The sequence below is a fragment of the Ascidia mentula genome, chromosome 9 (genome assembly GCF_947561715.1).
Source record: "Ascidia mentula chromosome 9, kaAscMent1.1, whole genome shotgun sequence".
NCBI lineage: Eukaryota > Metazoa > Chordata > Ascidiacea > Phlebobranchia > Ascidiidae > Ascidia > Ascidia mentula.
The window spans coordinates 2,536,803-2,558,559 of NC_138574.1; the positions used below are offsets into that span (position 1 = coordinate 2,536,803).

Genomic DNA, 21,757 nt, shown 5'->3' on the forward strand with positions numbered 1-21,757 from the left:
GCATGGTCGACGAAGTAGACCAGGTTGAAACACCGTCTGGTACAATCAAACTTCACGACCAATTGGATTGTGCAAGCTATGGAATATATACGGCGATTTGTAGGGTTTGTCGTGAAAAATACGTGGGACAAACAAAGAATAAGTTCTCCACCAGGTGGAACAAGCATAGGCAGATGTGGAGAACATTCAACATCGATGAAGCGGGAGACAAAAGTGCGCTACTCCGCCATTTTCAGGCACATCACCCAGCAACGTTCTACAAAAGACCTGATTTGGCTACATGCTACTCTGTGGTGTTTCTGGAACAACCCCCTATGGAGCATTTGGACATTTGTGAAAACAAATGGCAAAAAATTTTAAACGCACGAATTAACATACAAAAAATGGTACTACCTGCGATCACGTGATACGCACAACGTTTTTTATCTACAGGCCGCATCTCTGTATTTCTATGAAAAAGACTTTCCCGGTTGGGAATTGCCCTTCTCGAACTCTGTCCTGCGTAACAGAGTAAAATTGTGTGTAACAATGCAATGGGTCATGCATGGGCGCCAGTGTTTTGGTTGAATGAGCGCAGATGAACAGGCTGTTGCCAGGGCGATTTTCAGCGCGTTTGGGGCAGTTTTACTTTGGTTTTCAGGGTTATTAGTCAGGCAGTAAATTGGTAGAGGGTGCTGTTGTACATGTAGCTGAAAAACTACCCAAATATTGAGGTTGATTTTGTGAAAAAATGAATCACAGAAAGTATGTTCAATTTGTGATTTTCTGTTAGTGCCGACCCTTGGCAAGGAATTGTGGCCAAATTTATAATGGAAATAACTACTTAAACTGCTCCCCCGGGGCATTTTGACCCTCTGTTGGCCATCATTTTGGCCAAAAAAGCAGAAAAAAGTGTAGGTTTGTTTTGTGAAAAAATGAATCACAGAAAGTTACCTCCATTTGCGATTAAGTGAAGCCACCAACCCTCCTCTACACAATTCATGAAGAATTAGATGTCTTGTAATTGTCTTGGGGCCCCACCGGGGCTGTTTGTACACCCCTAGGACTGACAATTTAGCAGTTAGCCTTTGCAAAACCCCCCAATGTGCTGTCTTTATGCAGCTGCAATCAATTTTTTTTCTGTTCAGCAATAGTAGTCCCCCTTCATGAGTCATCAGACCCGGCAATTGTTTTTGGCAAACAAGAGAAACTGTAACCAGGTGCACAATAACAAATGACTTCTAAAACTCAATTTTTAGGATTTAATTGTGAGATGCGGCCTACACACGCAACGCATGCTTGCGGCCGCGGTGCTACACCACGCAAGTAGGTCACCAGACATTGCACGTCAGAGTGACTTGCTCGGCCAGTTTTTAGCATTTGTTTTTCAGCTTTTTATTTTGTTTTCCGTTTCATTTTAGAACTGAAGATGCTTATTTAGCGAAACATGTATTCTTGAAAATAAATGCGTTGACATCAGGCTATTTGATATTGTAATTTTGCAAATTCTTTTTAATGTGCGATATTATTTTCGGAAAATTGTTTTCAATTTTTGTTTGTAAAGTAATATAAACATGTAATACCTTGCACTAATATGGAACAGCTTACGTGTTTAGTTTTTGTTAGTTAATAGCAGCAATGGTAACTTCTAATTCGGAGGAACAAAAACTATAACTGAAAAGGGAGCAGAAAACAACTAACTGTGAGGATTTTATTGTTCGCGGATTGTATTGTTTTATGGCAACCCAGTGGGATAAACATAGCCGTAACGTATTTCGGGAGCCAAATATTAAACAGTGTTTGGTTTGAATCTTGTGAAAAAGACTATACGTGCTTGATGGAAAGCTTGCCACAAAGTGAACATTTGTCCCATTTTCCACATCAATTACTCTTTTTTCGAGGGTATTTCGATGGAACATCGCCTTCCTGTTTACCCAATATGGTCACTTATCAATTTCAATGTGATGCAGATGCCATTTTTATTTGTTCGTGCTGCAAAAAATATTTCGGAGACAAGTTTATTTTCAAACTAAGCTTGGAATCCATTAAAAGGTTCAATTTCCGGATCCAATGTTGGTTGCGTTCCCTTTCACCATTTTATGAACGCCATCCGCTGAACGAAGGTTTGCTCCTAGAAAAAAAAAACTGTTAAACTGTTGTATTCAAAAGTGCTAGCAGTGGTCTTTAAACTTGTTGTCGGCCTTATTCAAGTCGAAAATTATTCATTGCCACCTGAACAAATAATAAGAAAAACTAGTTCTCGCCATTAACGAAAATCTAGTTCTTTAAACTACACAATATCTAAACGACAGAAAACTGCTTTTCTTAATCCAAACGACAATGTGTGAAACAAACATTCGGGAATTTGAAAAAAAAAATATCGTACTGTTGTGGTTGCTGTTGGGCTGCACCAAATCCAGCACTAGTTCCACTTCCGCCGAAAGAACCGAATCCTCCTTGTGACGCCGCTGATCCGAATCCTCCTTGTGACGCTGCTGATCCGAATCCAGCAGGTTGTGCAGTGCTACCGAATCCTCCGGAACCGGTTCCTGTGCTCCCGAATCCCCCGGAACCGCTTCCTGCGCTCCCGAATCCTCCAGATCCTGCTCCTGCGTTTCCGAATCCTCCAGATCCAGCACTTCCGAATCCTCCAGATCCTGCACTCCCAAACCCACTAGACATGGTTCCTGAACTTCCGAATCCTCCTGATTGAGATCCGAATCCAGTTGGACTCTGCTGCGCAAGTTGGCCGAATCCACCAGTGTTCTGGCTCGCCAAAGCACCGAATCCACTCGATTGAGTTTGGTTACCAAATCTAAACAATTCCAGCAGATAAATATGACAAACAATACAAACCTACAGCTGGAAGAGAAAGTTATTTTAATGAAACCAGGTACAAATAGGATATGCGAAAAGTAAGCAAGTACATGTAAAAAACTGTGGATTGTGCATCAAAAATAACTATGTCCTGGCAACACTATCCAAAAAAATAATAATAAACGAACCTTTAAAATATACCAAAACAAATCGATATTACACTAATCAAACTGAAGCAAACAACAAACGTTCAGGAAAGTCACTTTCAAGCACTTACGATCCGAATCCCGATCCGGTTGACATGGAACCGAACACGTGACCGGCTGACGTGGTGGCGGCTGCAAGGCCTGGGGGACTACTAAAAGCTGCAGCGGTTCCGAATCCGGTTGTTGGAGAACTGAATTGCGAAGTGGATCCAAATACAGGCTTCGCCCCGAACGCCGATGCACCAAAAGCGGGTGGCGAACCGAATCCACCTGGAGAATAAAGTGTTTGATTGAAGATATAACGTTAATATTCACCTTGGCTCGTAATTACACCTAACAATTATTCGATTCTAATGTCATAAAGATACGACGTCCACGCCCAGTGTTTAAATAGATTTGAATGAGAAGTAGAAGGCAAAAAAACTATAACATGATGAAATAAGGAAGCCAAAGCAAGGATATTGGATACATTATAAGCAGTCGTTTCAAACACAACTGTGCTCACCATCAGTAACAATGCAAAAAAGCTTTACTTTGGCTTTCTTGTTCAAAGTAGTCAGCTAAAGGTTCTTTGCACTTAAAGTATATTGGGATAAGAAAGACTAAATAACAAAGAAAAAAGAATTACACCATTATCAAAAAGCACTATAAATTGCACTTGGTAAAAACTGTATTATACACAACCGCACGTGATTGGTTGACCAACAACCAATCAGCGAGCTGTATGACCTGTTGCAGGTTTGCTGAAGGCGTTATATGTTTGTGGGGTGGATGAAGCGAACGCCGACTGCTCGGGTTTCGGTTGAGGAGATTGTCCAAACGCACTGGCGCCTGTTGTTCCGAATAATGACGAAGATTCTAGAATAACAAAGGGCGAACAATAAGCCTTGTAACAGAAAGGTTTAAGGCAACCACAGGGACGAGAGAAATATATATAAAAAACGCTGTTCTTGCCCAGTGGAGCATTAAAAATATATAAATATAAGTTATTTGGTATAAAAGCTCGTGTAGCCAATTTATTACCATCGGGCCTCGGGAAAGAACCAAGAAGATATAAAAAATCTAATTGCAAGAAATCAAACCATGCAAGAAGGTTTTGACGCACGTGTGTTTGTTGCGGAAGAAGATGGCTCAGACGCAAACGGGTTTGATGCCGGTTTGGTGGTCGTAACTGTTGACCCTAAACCACTCATGAATCCACCACCTGACCCGAAGCCAAAACCACTGCCGCCAGATGGCGCGCCTGAGGCCACAGACCCAAACGGGGGCGCGCCGCTAAAAATTCGAAAAAATTGTTTGTAATTTGAAATGTAGTATTTAAAGAATATGACAACAGCTGCTTGATGCAAGATATTATGAGAACTTTGCATCTGATAGTTCTGGTTGTTTGTCTAATTTCAATCAAAAAAATCAATAACAACTGTAGCTTATTTTAGCAAAAGCAAAGTCTATAAAAGTGAAATCAACCCTTACCCAAATCCAGACGAGGCCGTTGTATCTGTAAAATAAACTTCCACGGTTATGGTAATGTTTAAAACAAAAAGCAACAGTTTGCCTGTGGAAAATGTTTTACTCAAGTGAGCTAATGACAGTTGTGCGCAGTGTGTTGCGACCTATCAGGCTTCAGCATCAAAGTTACACTGTCTGTAGCTCACTGACCGTTATGGCTCACTTCCTTGAACATGTTTTATTCCATTATGATGCTTTATTCTTGACTGGAAATCATATAGCACCACATAAGCTCAGGGCGAAATATTTTAATATTCCATTGTTTGAAATAACTGCGGTAAACGCCAGAAAAGGCCATAGCGTAATTTTTCAAGTCACAAAATTCACTACCGCTTGGGAATACGAAATAGAGGTAAATTAAACCAAACCTACACGAAACGATACAGGTATGCCTATGCATATATGCACTAATACTTGTTAATTTGGTAATATAACGAGAATGTCTAACGTATAAACTTACTTGTTCCAAAAACACTTCCAGAAGAGCTCGTGGTCTGCGGGGTAGTTTGGCCGAGACTCGAGAAACCACCAAGATTCGGTTTTTGCCCAAATACCGGAGGTGAAACTTTAAAGATTGTTTAATAAATTACGACAGGCAGTCTCAATTCCCTTTTGTTGTGGGACCCAAACCACATGTTAAGCTGCTGTTGCTGCCAGGTGTATTGCATGTTAATTAATTACGGCGGTAACAAAGCGTACGTTTCGTTGTGATTGAAAAACAGATTATTATATTACTATACGTTAAAATTGTGCAATACAATGTAGACTGCATACGCAGAAGGCTGTAATAATTCAATCAAACACAAAGATCAGTTCGTAAGTATGGTTTTGGAGTTTGGTGTACACGTTACTGTAAACACATAAAATTACCTGCAGATGTCGCTGGTGAAGTGAATACACCACTCGACTTTTGAGTGATTCCAAATCCAAACCCCAATGAAACGGGGGTAGTGGATTTGGGAGCAAACGCCGCCCCAGGGGCTTCTTCCACAATTTCCCTCTGGCCTTCTACCCCTTGGGATGCAGTAGGGGGTTCGGCCTGACCTTGGGCCGACCCAGCTAGGGTGGCGACAGCAGTTGGGGGGTTTATGTCTTTCTGGGGTTCCACCTTCACTGGGGGTGTTTCTTGGGGTGTGGGGGTCGGTGCTTTCATGGGTGTTGTTACAGGGACGGGGGTGGGTGCCTTTTGAAGGGGAGGGGGTTCATTTTTCGGCCGAGCGGGGGGTTCTGTTTGGGGATCTGAAAGCTGGGGGCGTACGTTGCTGTGACCTGTGGTCGGGGTGATGTTTGGTGGGGCTTGTTGTACTTCTGGAAAATACAATTGTTTAGTTTTGTTGTTCTATTCTTGCTGCAGGGATTCGCAATTTTAAATAACTGTTCTGATGGCATATGGTTATAATTATTTTTATGACAGGCGACGTTTCGTCTACCATCCGTTGAGACTTCTTCAGACTAATCTCATATCCTTATGCCAGAAGTTCTCAAAAAGTTGAGTTTGTATTTTCAAGTGAAATTAATGAAATTGGTTTAACGCAAGAACTACAGCTTGTTGCAGACGCCGAAAAAAGCTCTTCCGGCAAAAGGAATTATGCCATAACGACCGAAACGCAACTCACAAATTCCAACTTTAAGTTAAAGCAGAATACGAAATCTTATTCGCTGCAACTACTGCTTTTACATAGCACGTATAGAGAGAATAAATTATCAGAGTTTTTTAATTGCAAATAACCTGGTTCCAAACTTTTAGCTGGGTCTTGTCGATCCTTGCTCTCATCCGGCTTCGAAGATGCGTTTTTGAGCAGATCAAACACTGCAGGTGACGAGGCGCTACCTTTGCTGTTTAGAGAAAACCCGCCGATGTTGATCTGCAAATTATGGAAATCAGTGCTTAGTAACAAGTTTGACGTCCGTGGCCTTACAAAGCATGCTTTCGCGACGGAATATAAGACGCACCAGCCGTGATTTCCTTGCCAAAATGCAATCAGTCATTATGTCCAGAATGGCTCGAATTTTTACTGACGTTATTTGAAATATTCAGGCCTTGGCCGACAAATTACACAAAAAATTCGAAATAGAGGAAACACTGACCTTTTCAGTAGGTTTGAAAATGTTGCTTGGTTGTGTTGATAGACCAGGTATGTTACCTCCTGTAACCAAATGTTTTGCTTAAAATCAAGTTGTGTACTTGCACGAAAACAATGTTATTACAAAGTATCTAAACTAATTAATCAGAATTGCTCTTCTGGCACTTAGTTTCTAAAGTGTTTATAGGGAACCAACGTTTCGTCTGCCATCCGGCGAGACTTCTTCAGGGTTATGTCAACAGTATGCCTGGCAACAAAAATAGCAGTATATCTAAACTAGAATCGTAAATATCAATAAAATGACTGGAATCCTTGTAGATCAGTTATACAGTAAGGTAATGGACGTTTTGACATACAACAACATATGTGTATTCCAAGGACTTACGCAACATTACCTGTGGTAGTTTGTGTGGTGGAGGAAGTGGGTTGGCCAAGCTTTGAGGATCCTGCAGTAGAAAAGGTTTTTTATGGCTCTTTATATGACACCGTTATCTATATGCACTGACACGTCATTGAATTCAACAAACTTGATGTTTTACCGGGAAGAGAAAGGTGAAAAGAAGAGGAACCAGCTGGGAAGTTGGGTAAACTGAAAGGTAATGACGATGTGTTGGTGAGGTTTCCGAATACGCTTGGTGCTGGTTTTGAAACTTCAGCTGAACAAGGAAAGATATTTGTTACATTATATGAAACCTTTGGATAAAACTGGAAAAGTTGACTGTTTTGAGTAGATGAAAGCTCAAAATATTTAACATCATTTACAGAAAGCAAGATAAATAAATAAAGTGAAAAATGTCTTTTTCAAAATCTCTAATTTTTTATGTTTGCAGGCTTGGCAGCCCAGGCATTGCAGCCTAGCTGGATCAGTTGGTAGAGCGTTGGGCCTGGTTAGCCCATGGTCGTGAGTTCAAACCTCACCGGGAGCTTGATTTTTCAAATCTTGCTCCGACTTGTCACGAAAATGTGGCTGATCCAGCTAGGCTGCAATGCCTGGGCTGCCAAGCCTGCAAACCTAATGATCACAATACGATAGCTGTGATCGCCAAGCAAGGACCTGCACAGTGGGGCGATCCTGCCAATAATGCCATCGCATTAAATATTACTGCGTTATTTTTTTATGAATTTAAATTTATTTTTTCAATTCACCAAATCTTGGCAAGTTTATCAGACAAATACCTGCACTAACTACTGGTTTATTAGGCATCAGCAGTGATGTTAATGCACTTCCTTGAGCAGTTTTCGCTGCTTCATTAGGGGTTGTTTGTTCAGCGGAAGGCACATTCTTCTGCGGCAACATGGACATGGCTTGTGGATGCTGCTGGTCGGTTTTCTGACGTTCTGCCACGACCGTATTCAAAACTCTTTGCATCTCTGTGGCTGCTCCAGGTGGAACATCCGGTCTAAGTTGCAAATAAGTTGTTGTGAAAGTTGTATAGGAGGATATAGGTTTCACAATCCACTTAAAATTAAAATAAAGATATTCAATAAAACAAGTAAACGGGCCACAACGAAAAAAAATTTACATACCTTGGTTTAAATGTTGAAGAAAATGGAACAATGTTAGGATTTGTTGGTTCCTTCAAGTCCTTTATGTTCACGACCTGTAAATATAACAATAACTGCTAATATTTATGGTAAAACCACAATAACACTGTCTGTATATATGACATGATTTGTGTTTGCATTGACAGATCAATCAAGTAGTTGTGTTGATTATGCCAACAAAATAAAACATACAATATTTTGACCATACAATTCTTATGGGCACTTGTTTGTCTCCAGAAAACTCGACTTTAATCTTTTTTCAGCTTTACATAAAAACTCCCGATACAGTTATCGAGGGCCAAGGTAGCTTGGTTCAAGCATAGACTCAGTATACTTTCTATTATACTTTTCATCAATGTAAAAAAAAATATCTTGGGGGTGGGTAAACCACTACAAAAAGATGAAAAAATTATTATATCTTATGTTGAAATTTACTTTGACATAATCATAATTTCAACTGACCATGACCTTTCTTTCAACTTAAGGCCAAACCTGTTCTAATTTATATAGAAAATTAAGAACATTAATCCTTGCAAAAAACAAGTTGCAGTAACATGTAAATTGTTACTCGCCATAATCCCACAAAGTGCATAATATTTAAAACTGCCCAAATTGTTTTAAATATAAGTTTCAGCAAAAGTAACCAACAACATGGAATCAAGTTGTACAGATAATAAAAAGAAGCAGAATATGTAGCTGGCATGGCTGGCAATAATGTTTTTCAATAATTTGAATGGATTTCAGTCCTTTGAATGGGCTTGGTTTATTATTTAAAGCAACACAAGCTATTGTGAAGTAAAGAAACCACAGCGGGTTTCAGTGAACTATTCAATTCAACAGAATCTAAACCTAATCCGAACAAAAAAATACAAAAATCGTAACAACTTTTGTATGGATAATTTTTTATTGATAACCTATATTTATTATGGTGCAAAAAGATTGGAGTTAATAACTTTGAATAAGATTGCCAAAACTAATATGCTAACTGTTATCATCAGTGCTATGAACTAAGTTGCTGGGATGATAATACAAATCAGTGTTTCCCAGCCTGAATTTTATCGCATAACACTTTAAAGTCTCGCACAGTTGCTGCAAACCTCCCAAACGTATCTATTGAACAAAATTATGACATAAATAAAGAATACAACCTTTAAACCTTGTTTCGGTCGCAATGTTAGAGGGCTTGACCCTATATGAGTGTATGATTTCTATATAATTGCAACTTTTTATGAATGTGTAAGATTTTCTGCAACAAACATTTTTGCCAAATGTTCTACCATCTGGATGCCTTTCGTGTACCACTAGTTGTTGGTTAAGCACCAGTTGGGACCCACCGATATTAATAATACAATAAAGTGTATAGATAATAACTGGGAAAATCAGTTTCAAAGTTATAAAAACAAAACCTGTGGTGGGTTGTTAAGATTTGAAGCTGCTTCTGTCTTTCCCTCAACGAAGCTGATGGGTTTCAAATGTGGGGTTTCATGTTTGGGGCCTCCATATGATATAGTGGATGAACCATGTGCTGATGTGCCTTGTTGTGCGGAATTTTCACCTGAGAGTAAAAATCACAAGTAAAGTTAATTATGATGCGATCACATATTTTTTCATTCATTTAGGTCTTTTTTTTTTGGTTGAAGTCCAGAAAAAAAAAGGCTTGTTAATAACAAATAATAATATAACAAGTTGTTATAACAAAATTTTTGTGATAAATTTTAAACCACACTTTGGATAAAAGCTTGAAGACTACTGCAAAGGTTTCAAACACTATTTTTTGTTGATCATCGGTGCTAAATATTAATTGATTGTACTGAGTGCCAGTGCCCATTTTAGACCTCAATTAGCTCAATAATTGTCTGATTATTATAAAACAAAAAATACCCGTTTATAACTAGTAAAAATCTTTGTAATAATTAATACACGTTAGGATACCTGGTTTAATTAAAGCTTTTGGTGGTTCATGCAATACTGGTTGAGGTACAGCTTGTCCGAAAGGCTTCATGTTCTGTTGTAAAATTGTGTTCATCTTTGCAAGTGGTTTGTGAACTCCTGGAAATTGGGGACCTTAACATAAACAGGCAAAGTGACTACAGAAAGTCAGCTTTTTAATTTGAAGAGTATTTTTTGTAGTATTATTAGCATATCCAAATGATGATTTGAAAGAATGTAGAAAAAGTGTTTCAAGTATAATTTCTATTTTCAAGCTTGGATAAGTTTTTGTAATACCTGATAATAACGCTGAACCTGGCTTAGGGGACAGTGTGTTTCGATTTGAATATAACAGAGCAGCATCTTTTTGTGAAGGCAAAAACTGATGTGTTTGAAATGCACCACGATCTAGAAACAAACAAAGAAACATTGTCAAGTCTGTGAATATTTAACATTCAGACAGGTACTTACTTTCTTTTGTTGATTCACTGCTTTCTGAACCAGTAATGGACCCTGAAAGTAAAAAAAAAACTTTAATTTTACTTTCTGTGCAATGGCATTCGTTGGTATATTAATGTAAACGCTTACCTTCGCTTGGCGTTGTTTCTTGGTAACCACCGCTCTCCTCTGTTGTGAACGAGGAAGATTGAGAATATTCTGACTTCTGACTCACACTTTCTGTTGTCGTTTTGTCGCCACGCCGGGTGATTGGAGGCATCAAGATACTCGATCTTGGACCTAACAAATAAATAGTTAAACATTCACACATTTTTAATAAATAGTAAATAAAATATTCACAAATAAATAGCACCGAACCCTAAAAACTAACATTACTCGCTGTAATATTAAAATCAATGTGTGATTTAATACTTGTGTTGAAGTGTATTGGTTTGAACTTATGACCGTGGGCTTACCAGGCCCAAACCTCTACTGACTGGCCTACTAGTGCCCAACTGTTTACAGGGTATACTGTGGTCAAGAAACCGGTGTGCAAAACTGCCAATCATGTGATTTCATGAAACATTGCTACATATATTAAACTGTTTAAGGATCTTTCTCTGTGTATGATAGTCAGGTAGAATGACATCGCAGCAAAGTAGAAGCCAATTTTCCTAATATTGAGGTACGTTCTCACTTTCACTTATTAACTTGGCTCTGATCCAACTTTGCTGTGATGCCATTGTACCTAATGATTAAAACTAAAAGTGTTTGCAATTGCTAAAACTATGTGCATTTTTTTTTCTCTTTTAAGTTAAAAATGGGCCTTCCTTTATCGTCATATAACACCAGAATTAATTTGAACTTCGTTAGTAAGTTATGTACCAGATGTCGCTCGGACTGGAGTGGTTTTACGATTTCCGAGCATCTGAGAAAGTTGGCTCGTCTTCAATGGTGATATTTTGGTGAGTGGACTTTCCTTGCGTTCTGCTTGAGTTTGTGGCTTTGGTGTCTGCTGGTGAATGAGAACATCCGCAAGGGTGGATAGGTCAGCACTGAAACCAAGGCAAAAACAGCCATATTTCATATGTGGAATTATTAAATATTTATTGTGCAGAAGAAATAGATATTAAACTATGTTGCATGATATCTCACAATAAATTTCACAAAAAATTTGGTGTGTTTTACAATGTGTCATAATATGAACACAGAGAAAGCAAATTCCACATGAATGCAAGTTTGTTCATAAGGTTTAAATTATTCCAACCTTTCGGGAGCTGTAAATGATTCTTGGAGTTTGCTCTGTTTGTAAAAACTGGCAGTGGTAGATTGCATTGCACTGTTACGAAGAAGTTTCAATCTGCAGCAAAGAAAAATTGAACAAATCAAAATGATAAACAACATAGTTTGGCCATTTTCTGTGATGTCAACAACTTTTGTAATCTGTCGGTTCCAAACAAATTTTCTAGAAATATCACTTTATTGGGCATAAGTAATAGTTGCCATGTTTTAATGATCTGATACAAGTCATCACATGTAAAGTGTTGCTTTACAATAATTACAAAAATTGCTAACAAACATTAGAAACCTCACTCCATGAACAAAAATTTATGTCAAAAGATAAAATATTCAAATAAAAACAAATTTGCACAACATACAAAAAATGAATGTGAGGAAGAAATTATTTTGTCCAACGTTAAAATATTTTTATCTATCATTCATCATGCTGTTAACCTGTCTATTTGTTGGCTCAATTCCATGACAACTCTTTCTTTTTTGTGTAGGATTTGCATTTGGTTCTGGACAACTCTAGTGATCATATCTGTTTCCTCCAGCTAAGCACAAAATTGCAAAATTAAGCTTTTACCCAAAATTGCTTTGTATGAAAAACCCCACAATACAAGAAAAACAAATTATGAAGCAGTTGCAAAATACCCATGCCATAAATGAATTGAACAGCTTTTCAAAAGCCAAAATAAGCAACACTACACAAATATAATTTTAGAAATCGCGGCAATGCTTGTTGCCCAACCTTCTTATTGCAGCCAGTCGCTTAACACATTCAGAAGTAAAAACAATGGAGCCAATAATATTTTAAGTAGGCTGCAGACAGACACCAAGCTGCACTGATAGAGGTCCAGTCTACAGCCCACTTTGATATTCTGTAGTATTTAAATTTTTAATTCCCTATAGGTCGAATTTCCATGGGTGGCAACCTATATTTTTGTAAATAGTTAAATATAGTCCCATTCCATCAAACTTAAAAATCAGTGTGATGGTTTAGTCTGTAATTTTCCTTTTCTACATGACAAGTTTAGTGCCTAGCTTGCGGAAATTGACAATTTAAAGAAAAACACTCTAGTGCTGCAACAGTTGCACGACAATAGTGCAGCTATTATAACATTCTCAGGAGGTGTAAAAGCTTTTGGTTATAAAATAAATTCACATCATATTGGTGATGTGTTTACCTGCATTCTCCTTTTTGACTTTCGGAGGCTTGATGACTTTTGGTTCTGCTGAAATTTGTGCCACTGGTCGTCCAAAGCAGCATTGGTTTGCTTGATTGCCTCCCTGACGTACTGGAAAGATGCCTGAATTTCCTTCAAACAAAAAATTGTTATCAACTAATGACCATGTTAAGCTGCTAACAAATAAAAAATTTTTGCACATGTAAAGTGTGAATGTATTTTTATTATATGTTTACATGATTAAGTGACACAAATATTTCAATTTAAAAATTTTCATTTTAAAAAATGTTAGAACACATCATACCCACACATTGTATGCAAACGATATTTTACATTTTCATGCGAATTAGTTTGGTTCAAGGCCATAAATTTTATGAAGATACTTTTACCTTCATTTTTCGTTGATCGTCAAGGTCAAGAGGTCGAGAATAAAGTGCATTCCTGTATGCTGGATTTTCCATTCTTTCTTTTCTCATTTCAAGATTCTTAAGTGCTGAATACATCTCAAGGAAATGTGTTCGGCCTGTTTGAATTTCCTCATGTTGATCAGAAGTCGTTTTCTTGATATCGTCTCGGAACTTAGACATATCTTCAACACACTGCAAACAGGTTTTAATATTCTTTGAACATTTGCCAACACCTATTCAGGAAAGGTTTGCTTTTAACCCTAACTGAACACAATTATGTTGGAAACACACTAGCTTCTGATTAATATTGTCCAGCAAACTCTAGATTCACTGGCATTGCAGCCAAGCTGGATCAGCCGTTATTTTTCTAATAAGTCACGACATGAACCTTAGGTTAATTAGGCCAACTGTTTTACCAACTTATTGTTAGCGTTTTGCATACCCTTTTAATAGCAGACTTATTGATCTCTTCATCTAGTGATGCAACATTTCGATCAATAGAAGACGATTCCTGCAGAAAATTTGTCAACTCCTGATCAAAATCCATTATTTCGCTGCGAAGGCTGTCGGCCAATACGTCAGCTTCCACCGACTGAAGAGAGTTAACTCGTTCTGTCCAAATTAAAAGGACAAATATATGAATCCATGAAGAAAACAAGTTTCAAAAGACCAAGAAAATGTAAAATGTGATACAGGCAAAGATTTTTAGCTCTGTCATTCCTTTTTGACCTTACTAAACCACAATGTTTAACTTAAAGACTATTCAAATGTAAGCAACATCAGTGTTTACCTCTTGTTTTTCCGATAACTTGCTTGCGTTTGAGTTTTTCTGCACTGCCAGGCGTTACCTCATTTAATGACTGCAGTGAAGACACTAAAACATAAAAAGAGTCACATTGAATAATTTTTCTCAGGACAAAAACATAAGTAATATAACACAGATACACAATACATCAAAAACAAAAACCAAAGTTAATCATTGTTCTTTTGCTCATTTCTGTGAACACAAAAGATGAAATTCGATGCCAAACAAATCCAACCCCATTGTTATCAGTGAAATGTTTATCATGTATTTCCATAATTTTTTTACAAAGGAACCTGTCAGTAGCAGCACCGTCAAAACAGAGTTTAAAAACATTTCAATGCTTTTCAGTTTACTGACAAATAACTGTTAAAAAGGATATTAAATAACCTCTGTTAATTGGAGCTTGTGGTTGAACTTCATGAGGTGGTTGTGACATTGGTTGGGGAACTTTAAATGGAGAATTGGTCCCAATAGTAGGAGGAGTTTGAGACTTTGTGGCTTCAACTCTCAAGACAGATGAACTAAATTGTAGAATGGTACATTAACAGATGAAACTTTCCTGTTAGCTTTTTGGTCGACATAAACTTGGCAACATATCTTTTCTACAACTTAAGTACAAAATCCCAAGTCGTTTTGCAACGTTGTTATATATATTTCACCTGCTTGTTGCCATTATTGGTATCACTTCTTCAAAAACCGTGTTTATTTTATACTAAAGTTGATGACACACTAACTTAAATTGCTTTGTCATGATTATTTTTAACAATACAGATATCAGATATCATGTTTCTTTGCGGAAAAAAGCAACTACGTGAAAAAACCATATACAAGGAAATGAAATGGCATGGGCACCGATAAAACTATAAAGGTTATCGAGATACATCAAAGCAGATCATTGCAGGGTTATATCGGAATGTTGTTAATTGAAAATTTTCATCTTCTTTTAATTCGCAACGTTTTTTTAACACAACCTATTGCTAAATGTTAACCAAAAACTATCTACTTACTTTGTCTTGCTGAGTTGTGGGGCTGTTACCAGTTGTGGAGGTTGTTGCATGCCACTGGTCACATCATGGTCTGGTGTGCTTGGCACAGGTGATTCTGGTAATCTCTGTGTAGGTAAATTGTAAAATCACTACCTTTTTGTAACTTCTGTAGTGTGCACACACAACAACTCCGTGTTATTCTCAATTTCCTGTCTAGTTGGCAGAACAAAAGCAACTTCACATGCTACAGACAATGCCTACGAGCACGCAAACAGCCACACAACACACATTACGACAAATGACTTGAGAATTTTGCAAAAAGCATCAATTTTAGTGTCACTTATATTTCCTAGAGAATGTAAACTGAAAGAATTCTTTAAAAAAGTATTAATAAAACAACGATAGTTGATCATAATAAGTAATTATTTCCCAAATCTTTGATTTTGATCATGCATTTGTAAATACCAACAAATAATGCCAGTTAAACACTTTCAACTTACCATAAAACCAGGATTGTTTTTGAGCATGGTGAAAGTGTTGGTCAGAGATTTTGCGACAGGCGACACTCCCCTGGCAGCCTTTTCATCTGGTAATGGTTTCTGGGGTTGCTGAAACCCTTGCACAGGGGTCAATGACAACTGTGGATAGTTTAATCGAATTGGTTTCAATATTTAAAAAAAATATAAATTTATTGAGAACCACTGCGGTTCTGCAGGGAACACATAAAATTGTAACAACTTTACACCTGCACAAAAAAAATGGTTTCTTTTTAAGTTAGGTACATGCTAACTGAGTATAAATTTAACTATTTGTTAATATACCTATTTAAGTGCTAGGCTAGCATCATACATACAAGTTTCATGCCATTTTGTTGGTCATTGACTGGATTTTTAAAGAAATGTTAGAAAAATGGCAACATTGTTTGGGGGAAAATGCAAAATTTTTTTAAAAAAAAGAAGCAGCAATGTGATTAGGTAAGAATGAGATCCTTTGGATTGCTGCAAAATTCACAAAAACTCTCTGTGAAAATTAATTGGTGGAACAAAATAATAAATATCCCTTGCACATATTTTCACCTGAGAAGTGTTGTTCTCTTGTGAAACACCAAGGTTAAGTTTTGGTGTACTGGTTTTCATCAGGATCGACGGCTTGCTGACTAGCTTCTGCTTGCCACTAGGTGTCATCAGCGGTTTTGCAGATGCAGCGTCCAAACTTCCAGACTGTAAAGAATGAATCCACATTTCATGCTTTACATTAACACTCGGTTTTATTAAAAATTGTTATGTAGATTTCAAATCACAAAAATTTTGTGCAATCAAGTGACCCATAATGATTAGGAGTTGCCAGTCATTGCACATTGACACCGACATATTGGATCCCATCAGTGATATGGTGGCAAACATTGTCTTGCTTTTTGTCAGGCTAGCTAAGTGACAAGGCCATACTCAGTCACCAGCTGCACTGATGAGGTTGGTAAGTTTGAACAGTCTGCAGCTTACCGATGGGTTTGCTTGTATGATTCACTACAATTTTAAGAAACTTTTCTTGTTAAAACAAAGATCAAGTACAAACGGATACGACAAGGACACAGTACCTACTTTTTTTTTTTTTTCTGTAAATGTTATTTTAAAAGTAAAATTCCAACAAAATTCACTTGAAACATTAAGAGTGCCCATTACTTACATTGCTTGGGACAGCGGATCGTTCACCTTCCGCTAAAAGCTGTTTAGCTTCCACTATCAAGTTTGGGTATTCCTCTACAGATTGCAAATTAATCATGTGGAAAAGGCATAGGTGGCCTTCGTTTGATAACATCGCATACACTGGCATCGGACCACTCTCTCTGGTGTCATCTGGAAACATATTGATGTGTTAAACTGTTATTATTGATACCAATGCAGACATTTTGCATGCTATCGCATGACAAGGCAGGATCACCACACCACACAGCACAGGCCCTTGTACACTTGGTGAACACTCGATCATAAGGTTCACTGGCTTTTTGCTTTTGTCTGATTTCGGTGGTGAAGATTCCGTCCATGTAAAGGCTACCAGTCAAGTTGTGCGATTGCGCACAAGTGTACCTTGACTACAATATACGCAAAACCATTGAGCTCCTGTGGTTCAGTCGGTAGGGCATTGGGCCTGATTAACTCAGGGTCATGAGTTCAAATCTCACCGGGAGCTTGGTTTTTCAGATCTCGCTCAGACTAGTCAGGAGAAGTGGCTGCAATGCCAGTGAACCTTAAGAGTGTATAAACCTAAGGACAATCTTGGAGGATTGTAATTATTTTAAAATGACAAACTTTGACTGGGATTTTGAAAGATATTTTTAAAGCTGTACATGATTTTTCTTAAAACATTTTACTAACCAACTATTATTCTCTTTTTTGCTGTGTAGATGACAGCGCTTCCTAGTGGCAGGAGTTCTGTATCTTCCTGCATCGGAAGTTGAGCTCGACATGAATCATCGAGGTTCCAAATTTCCCAGATGTTCTTAAAGAAGATGTGTGCATGTATTTATTTTATTGAGTATTTTTTAAACAACTTTTGAAATAAATCCTTAAGCTGTTTGTTTCACAAGGTTTTCAATTGATGAAATATATTTCTTCTATGCTTGTCGGCATCATTATCACTTTTTCAATTAGAACAGTATTATTTGGACAACCAGTATTATTTGGACAACAGTTAGCATGTGTGACGTCGGTCAGGTCAGCTCCTTATAATGATGGAGCTACACCAATCACGTCAGTCAAACTGATGATGACGTAAGTTTTTGTCGAAACGTCTTATTTTAACATGACAGTGTTAATAACAATATGGGCCAGTCTCTTTATACTCAGAATTATCATGTTTTTGTGTTTCAATTATTCTGTTTCTTCTGGCATTATACTTTTACAATTGAAATACAATATGTGTGGCAGCAACAGCAACACAAATGTGATTGCAAGTCACACAAAGTTGACAATAGGAGCAGAATACAACATATATATAATCCATAATAATGTAACCGGGTACCTTGCCACCGAAGGTTTCTTGTTTAGCTTTTTTTGAAACAGATTAGCTAAAAATATGCAGAATTATATTAACGAAGAAATAATTTACCTCTTTACTTTTGCCGAGCACAGCAGTTTCAGAAGCTTTCGAAGAAGCAAGTACAAACATGTTCCATTTATCAACGTATGAAGTTTGAAAGTGAGAAGCTTGTGGATTTGCAGAACCTTCGGGAAGAAAATGTTTCAAGCTTGTCAGTGAAAATTTCACACTGATCATTATGTTGGTTCGAACACATTGTGGAAAAATAAAGTAATTTAGCTCGCCGACAAAACCATACAATATTCTTTAAAAAATTAACATATTAAAATGTGACAATGAAAAGTACATTCGAAATAAAATAATAAGGATTGGAAGCTTCATCAATAATTTCACTTAACACAATTAGTTGGATGATACCAAAGAGTAAAGCCTAAAATTTGTTGGTTTGGTTGCTGTCACAAACTACATCGCAACTCCTTTTGTTTCAAAATTTAACTGAAAATTTTTTTTTTTTTTTTTGCAAAAACTAAATAATTAAGTTCAAGTAGTTGTTGTGTATATTGTGATTACAAGGGTTACCATAGCAAGGGTCATCAAAGCTTATCCATTTCACAGTTTTGTCTTGTTCCTTTGCAGAAGGAAGATTGGCAAGGAACAAATTTGGCTGCTCGTTACGCTCCTCGTTTCCTGTATCTTCGGTCACGGCAACATACGCCACCATAACTTGAAGAGTTGAAACCCAGAGAACATCACAGACTCTCATCTGGGCCCCCACATTCTCACAAACGGGAACAGTTCGGCGAATCTCCATTGCCTGTGGTATTATACATACATGACCATTAGGTTTGCAGACTGGGCAGTCCAGGCATTGCAGCCTAGCTGGATCAGCCACTTTTTCCGGATAAGTTGGAGCAAGATTTGAAAAATCAAGCTTCCGGTGAGGTTTTGAACTTACAACCCTGGGCTAACCAGGCCCAATGCTCTATCAATTGAGCTACAGGAGCTCAGTGGTTTCACGGGGTATATTGTGGACAATGCATGAAATATTACTGCATATACAGACATGTTTGGGTTTTTAAAATGCAGACTTTGTTTGGTGTTTTTTATTTACCGGAGTGTATTGCTGTATGGAACCATCTCTTCTTCCAACCATCATCTGCTTTCCTCTTGGACTCCAACAAACTAACAACAGTTTGTGTTCGTAACATCATGTTAACGACAAACGAGGAACTTAATCTTTATTTTGCAACAATGATTTTTACAAAAGTTTTTTGTGTAAACAAAACATCCCAAACAGTTTATCGTTTAACGATCATTTACATCATATATATTACCGAATTGTTCAAGGCTGATATGTTGATTCTACAGTAAATTTCAAATGAGCTTTACAAAAATAAAACCAAGCACAGAGCATTTAGTTAAGATTGTTAATTTGAAAAAGCTTCTTGATGGTAACATGTTACAGCAATACCTGCACAAGCTCCAAATTCTGTTGACTTCTTGGCAATTTCCTGCACATTATCTTTCACTGATAAAATTTGAAAGGTTCCATCTGACACACATCTGCAGATATAAACACATTTTTGGTTTGGTACTTACCACTTTTTACAACAGAAACCTATAACACAAATACTAAATACATGTAGGGTAGAATTACAATAGGAAACCTGCATTCTAAAAACTACATAATGTTTTATACATTGCCAGATATTGTGCGTTTTCCTGTGAAGGATTCCAGTGCATGTCAACCACATGTTGTGCAGATTTGCTGACCAAGTGAACGGCAAATGGAGTTTTGGTTGATTTTGTCTGAAATAAATGCAGTATTTCTGTATTTTCTATTGTCAAGCTCTGTTTACTGGTCTACAAAAGGTACAATAAGTTACATTTGAATTTTGCTTTGATAATTTTTGTGACTGACATAGACTTGGTATGTAACAGAATAAGTGATACTGTTAATGCATAAGTCGGTAAAAATCACCATTAAACCCATAACCTTATAAGATAAACTACCTAGGATACAAAAGCTATGGAAACAAACATGTTATGTTTACTACATACTTTAGAAAACTAAATTACAAATTTAAATTTTTTGGATAGTTACCAATTACAATTTTAATGTAATTTAGTTAAATTTAAACCGACCCATAATCTAGCTTACCTTATTTACAAAGTTTCTAGTGTCAAAGAAAAGCACTTGTAAGCCTTTGTCGCTGTTGCTGCAGACAGCAAGAGTCAAATTGTCAGAACTTACAGCAACCCAGTGTGGGGCAGATCTAAGCGGAACACTTGCTACAGATTCTGGGCAAGTCTTCTCCTTGCCATTATCCAGCAGTTGTTCACATAGGAAAACCTGATATATATATGACAAACTTAAATTGCATGCATATATATTTTTTGGGGACTTACAACATCGCAGATTGAAATTTTTTTTTATTTGTGCTGAGGATGTTTTTCGGTGTTTGTTAAATGCATGGACAATTGCAACGTTTTTCGTATGTTGATGCATATTAAAAATTTTTTTATGGGGCAGAATATTATAAAATTTTCGCAAAAGTGCACGACAATTTTTCATATTAGGCAAAAGTATATAAATTTCAGAGCAACACGATTTAAATGCAAATATTACTAGTTACTGATCATATGATAAGAAAAATATTTATTCTAAAATGTGAAGAACATACTAATTCAAAAACATTAGCTATTGTTTTGTTTTCACTCAAGCATCAAACAAAATAAGGTTTCGAAACTGCAATAATTTGCCATACAAGCACTTGAACATTTTACCATTCAATTGGAAAACATCACTTAAATAAGTTCTGTTTAAAATTACGAATTCTTTTGTACCTTAACCCCATCAAGACATCCAACAAATGCAAGTCCATATATATTTGCAACAGCCAGCAAACTATGTCGAACTTTCTCCGTCCACTTTCCTTCTCCATTCTCAATATGGATATTTCCAAACTCCCGGAATCCAAATTCGGTCGGCTGAATGAAACAATTATTTTTGGTAAGAAGAACTTTTAAAGTTTAAATATCCTATGTTTATGCTGAATTAAAAAATCAGTTCAATGGTTTGGCAGATCGTTTAAAGGTCACCCCCATTACATGTAGAATTCGTCGCCAAATATTGAAACCCACCTACATTCGGCCAAATCCTAATATTTGTTTTCCGTTGGGCAAATCCCTGATGGTTGTTTGTTGCCAAGACTTAATCTGAACTAACTACTGTAACGCCGCATTTACAACTGTAACAAAACGATTAAGTGATGCATATTCAGACTGAATAAATAATATTTTCTTACCAACTTTTCACATTCTGGAGGATAATCTTCAGTCATCTTCTCGCTGCAACTTCGGATTGGAAGTGACGCGCGCGGAAAGAAAATTTATTCATCCAAGTTTATTTCGAGGTAAAAGAGCAACTAAAACAATGTTTTACCTAAAATTCAACTTCATTAATTTAACTCAAAAAATATAAAACCTGGTAAGCTTTTTAACTTTTAGCTACAAATAATATTTGTACAAGCTAAACCTCGTTTTCA

General features: G+C 37.1%; 1 protein-coding gene across 1 annotated transcript; it reads right to left on the minus strand.

The window, feature by feature from the left end:
* Positions 1 to 1,689: 1,689 nt before the first annotated feature.
* Positions 1,690 to 21,652, minus strand: LOC145913106 (nuclear pore complex protein Nup214-like). Its single transcript, XM_083000642.1, has 40 exons — positions 21,518 to 21,652; positions 21,057 to 21,200; positions 20,371 to 20,562; positions 19,909 to 20,018; positions 19,681 to 19,772; positions 19,321 to 19,391; positions 18,789 to 19,023; positions 18,279 to 18,394; positions 17,546 to 17,669; positions 16,857 to 17,026; positions 16,250 to 16,393; positions 15,674 to 15,811; positions 15,195 to 15,298; positions 14,575 to 14,708; positions 14,173 to 14,256; positions 13,825 to 13,994; positions 13,365 to 13,574; positions 12,976 to 13,107; positions 12,242 to 12,342; positions 11,775 to 11,867; positions 11,393 to 11,562; positions 10,658 to 10,807; positions 10,541 to 10,582; positions 10,367 to 10,477; positions 10,073 to 10,204; positions 9,547 to 9,695; positions 8,123 to 8,196; positions 7,772 to 7,995; positions 7,135 to 7,251; positions 6,991 to 7,041; positions 6,600 to 6,658; positions 6,241 to 6,376; positions 5,382 to 5,819; positions 4,972 to 5,076; positions 4,476 to 4,500; positions 4,108 to 4,277; positions 3,732 to 3,860; positions 3,074 to 3,272; positions 2,366 to 2,794; positions 1,690 to 2,110 (listed from the first exon to the last, which is right to left on the minus strand). Exons 1-40 carry the CDS (start codon positions 21,551 to 21,553, stop codon positions 2,077 to 2,079), a joined length of 5,544 nt encoding a protein of 1,847 aa, XP_082856768.1. The 5' UTR covers positions 21,554 to 21,652; the 3' UTR covers positions 1,690 to 2,076.
* Between the last annotated feature and the right edge of the window lie 105 nt (positions 21,653 to 21,757).

Excerpts from the sequence above, each read along its gene's own strand:
- LOC145913106 (XM_083000642.1), bottom strand. The coding sequence starts at position 21,553 with ATGACTGAAGATTATCCTCCAGAATGTGAAAAGTTG. Across the intron at positions 6,659-6,990 it reads CACCACACAAACTACCACAG|GAGGTAACATACCTGGTCTA; the intron begins GTAATGTTGCGT and ends ATTTGGTTACAG. Across the intron at positions 5,820-6,240 it reads AGCTAAAAGTTTGGAACCAG|AAGTACAACAAGCCCCACCA; the intron begins GTTATTTGCAAT and ends TGTATTTTCCAG.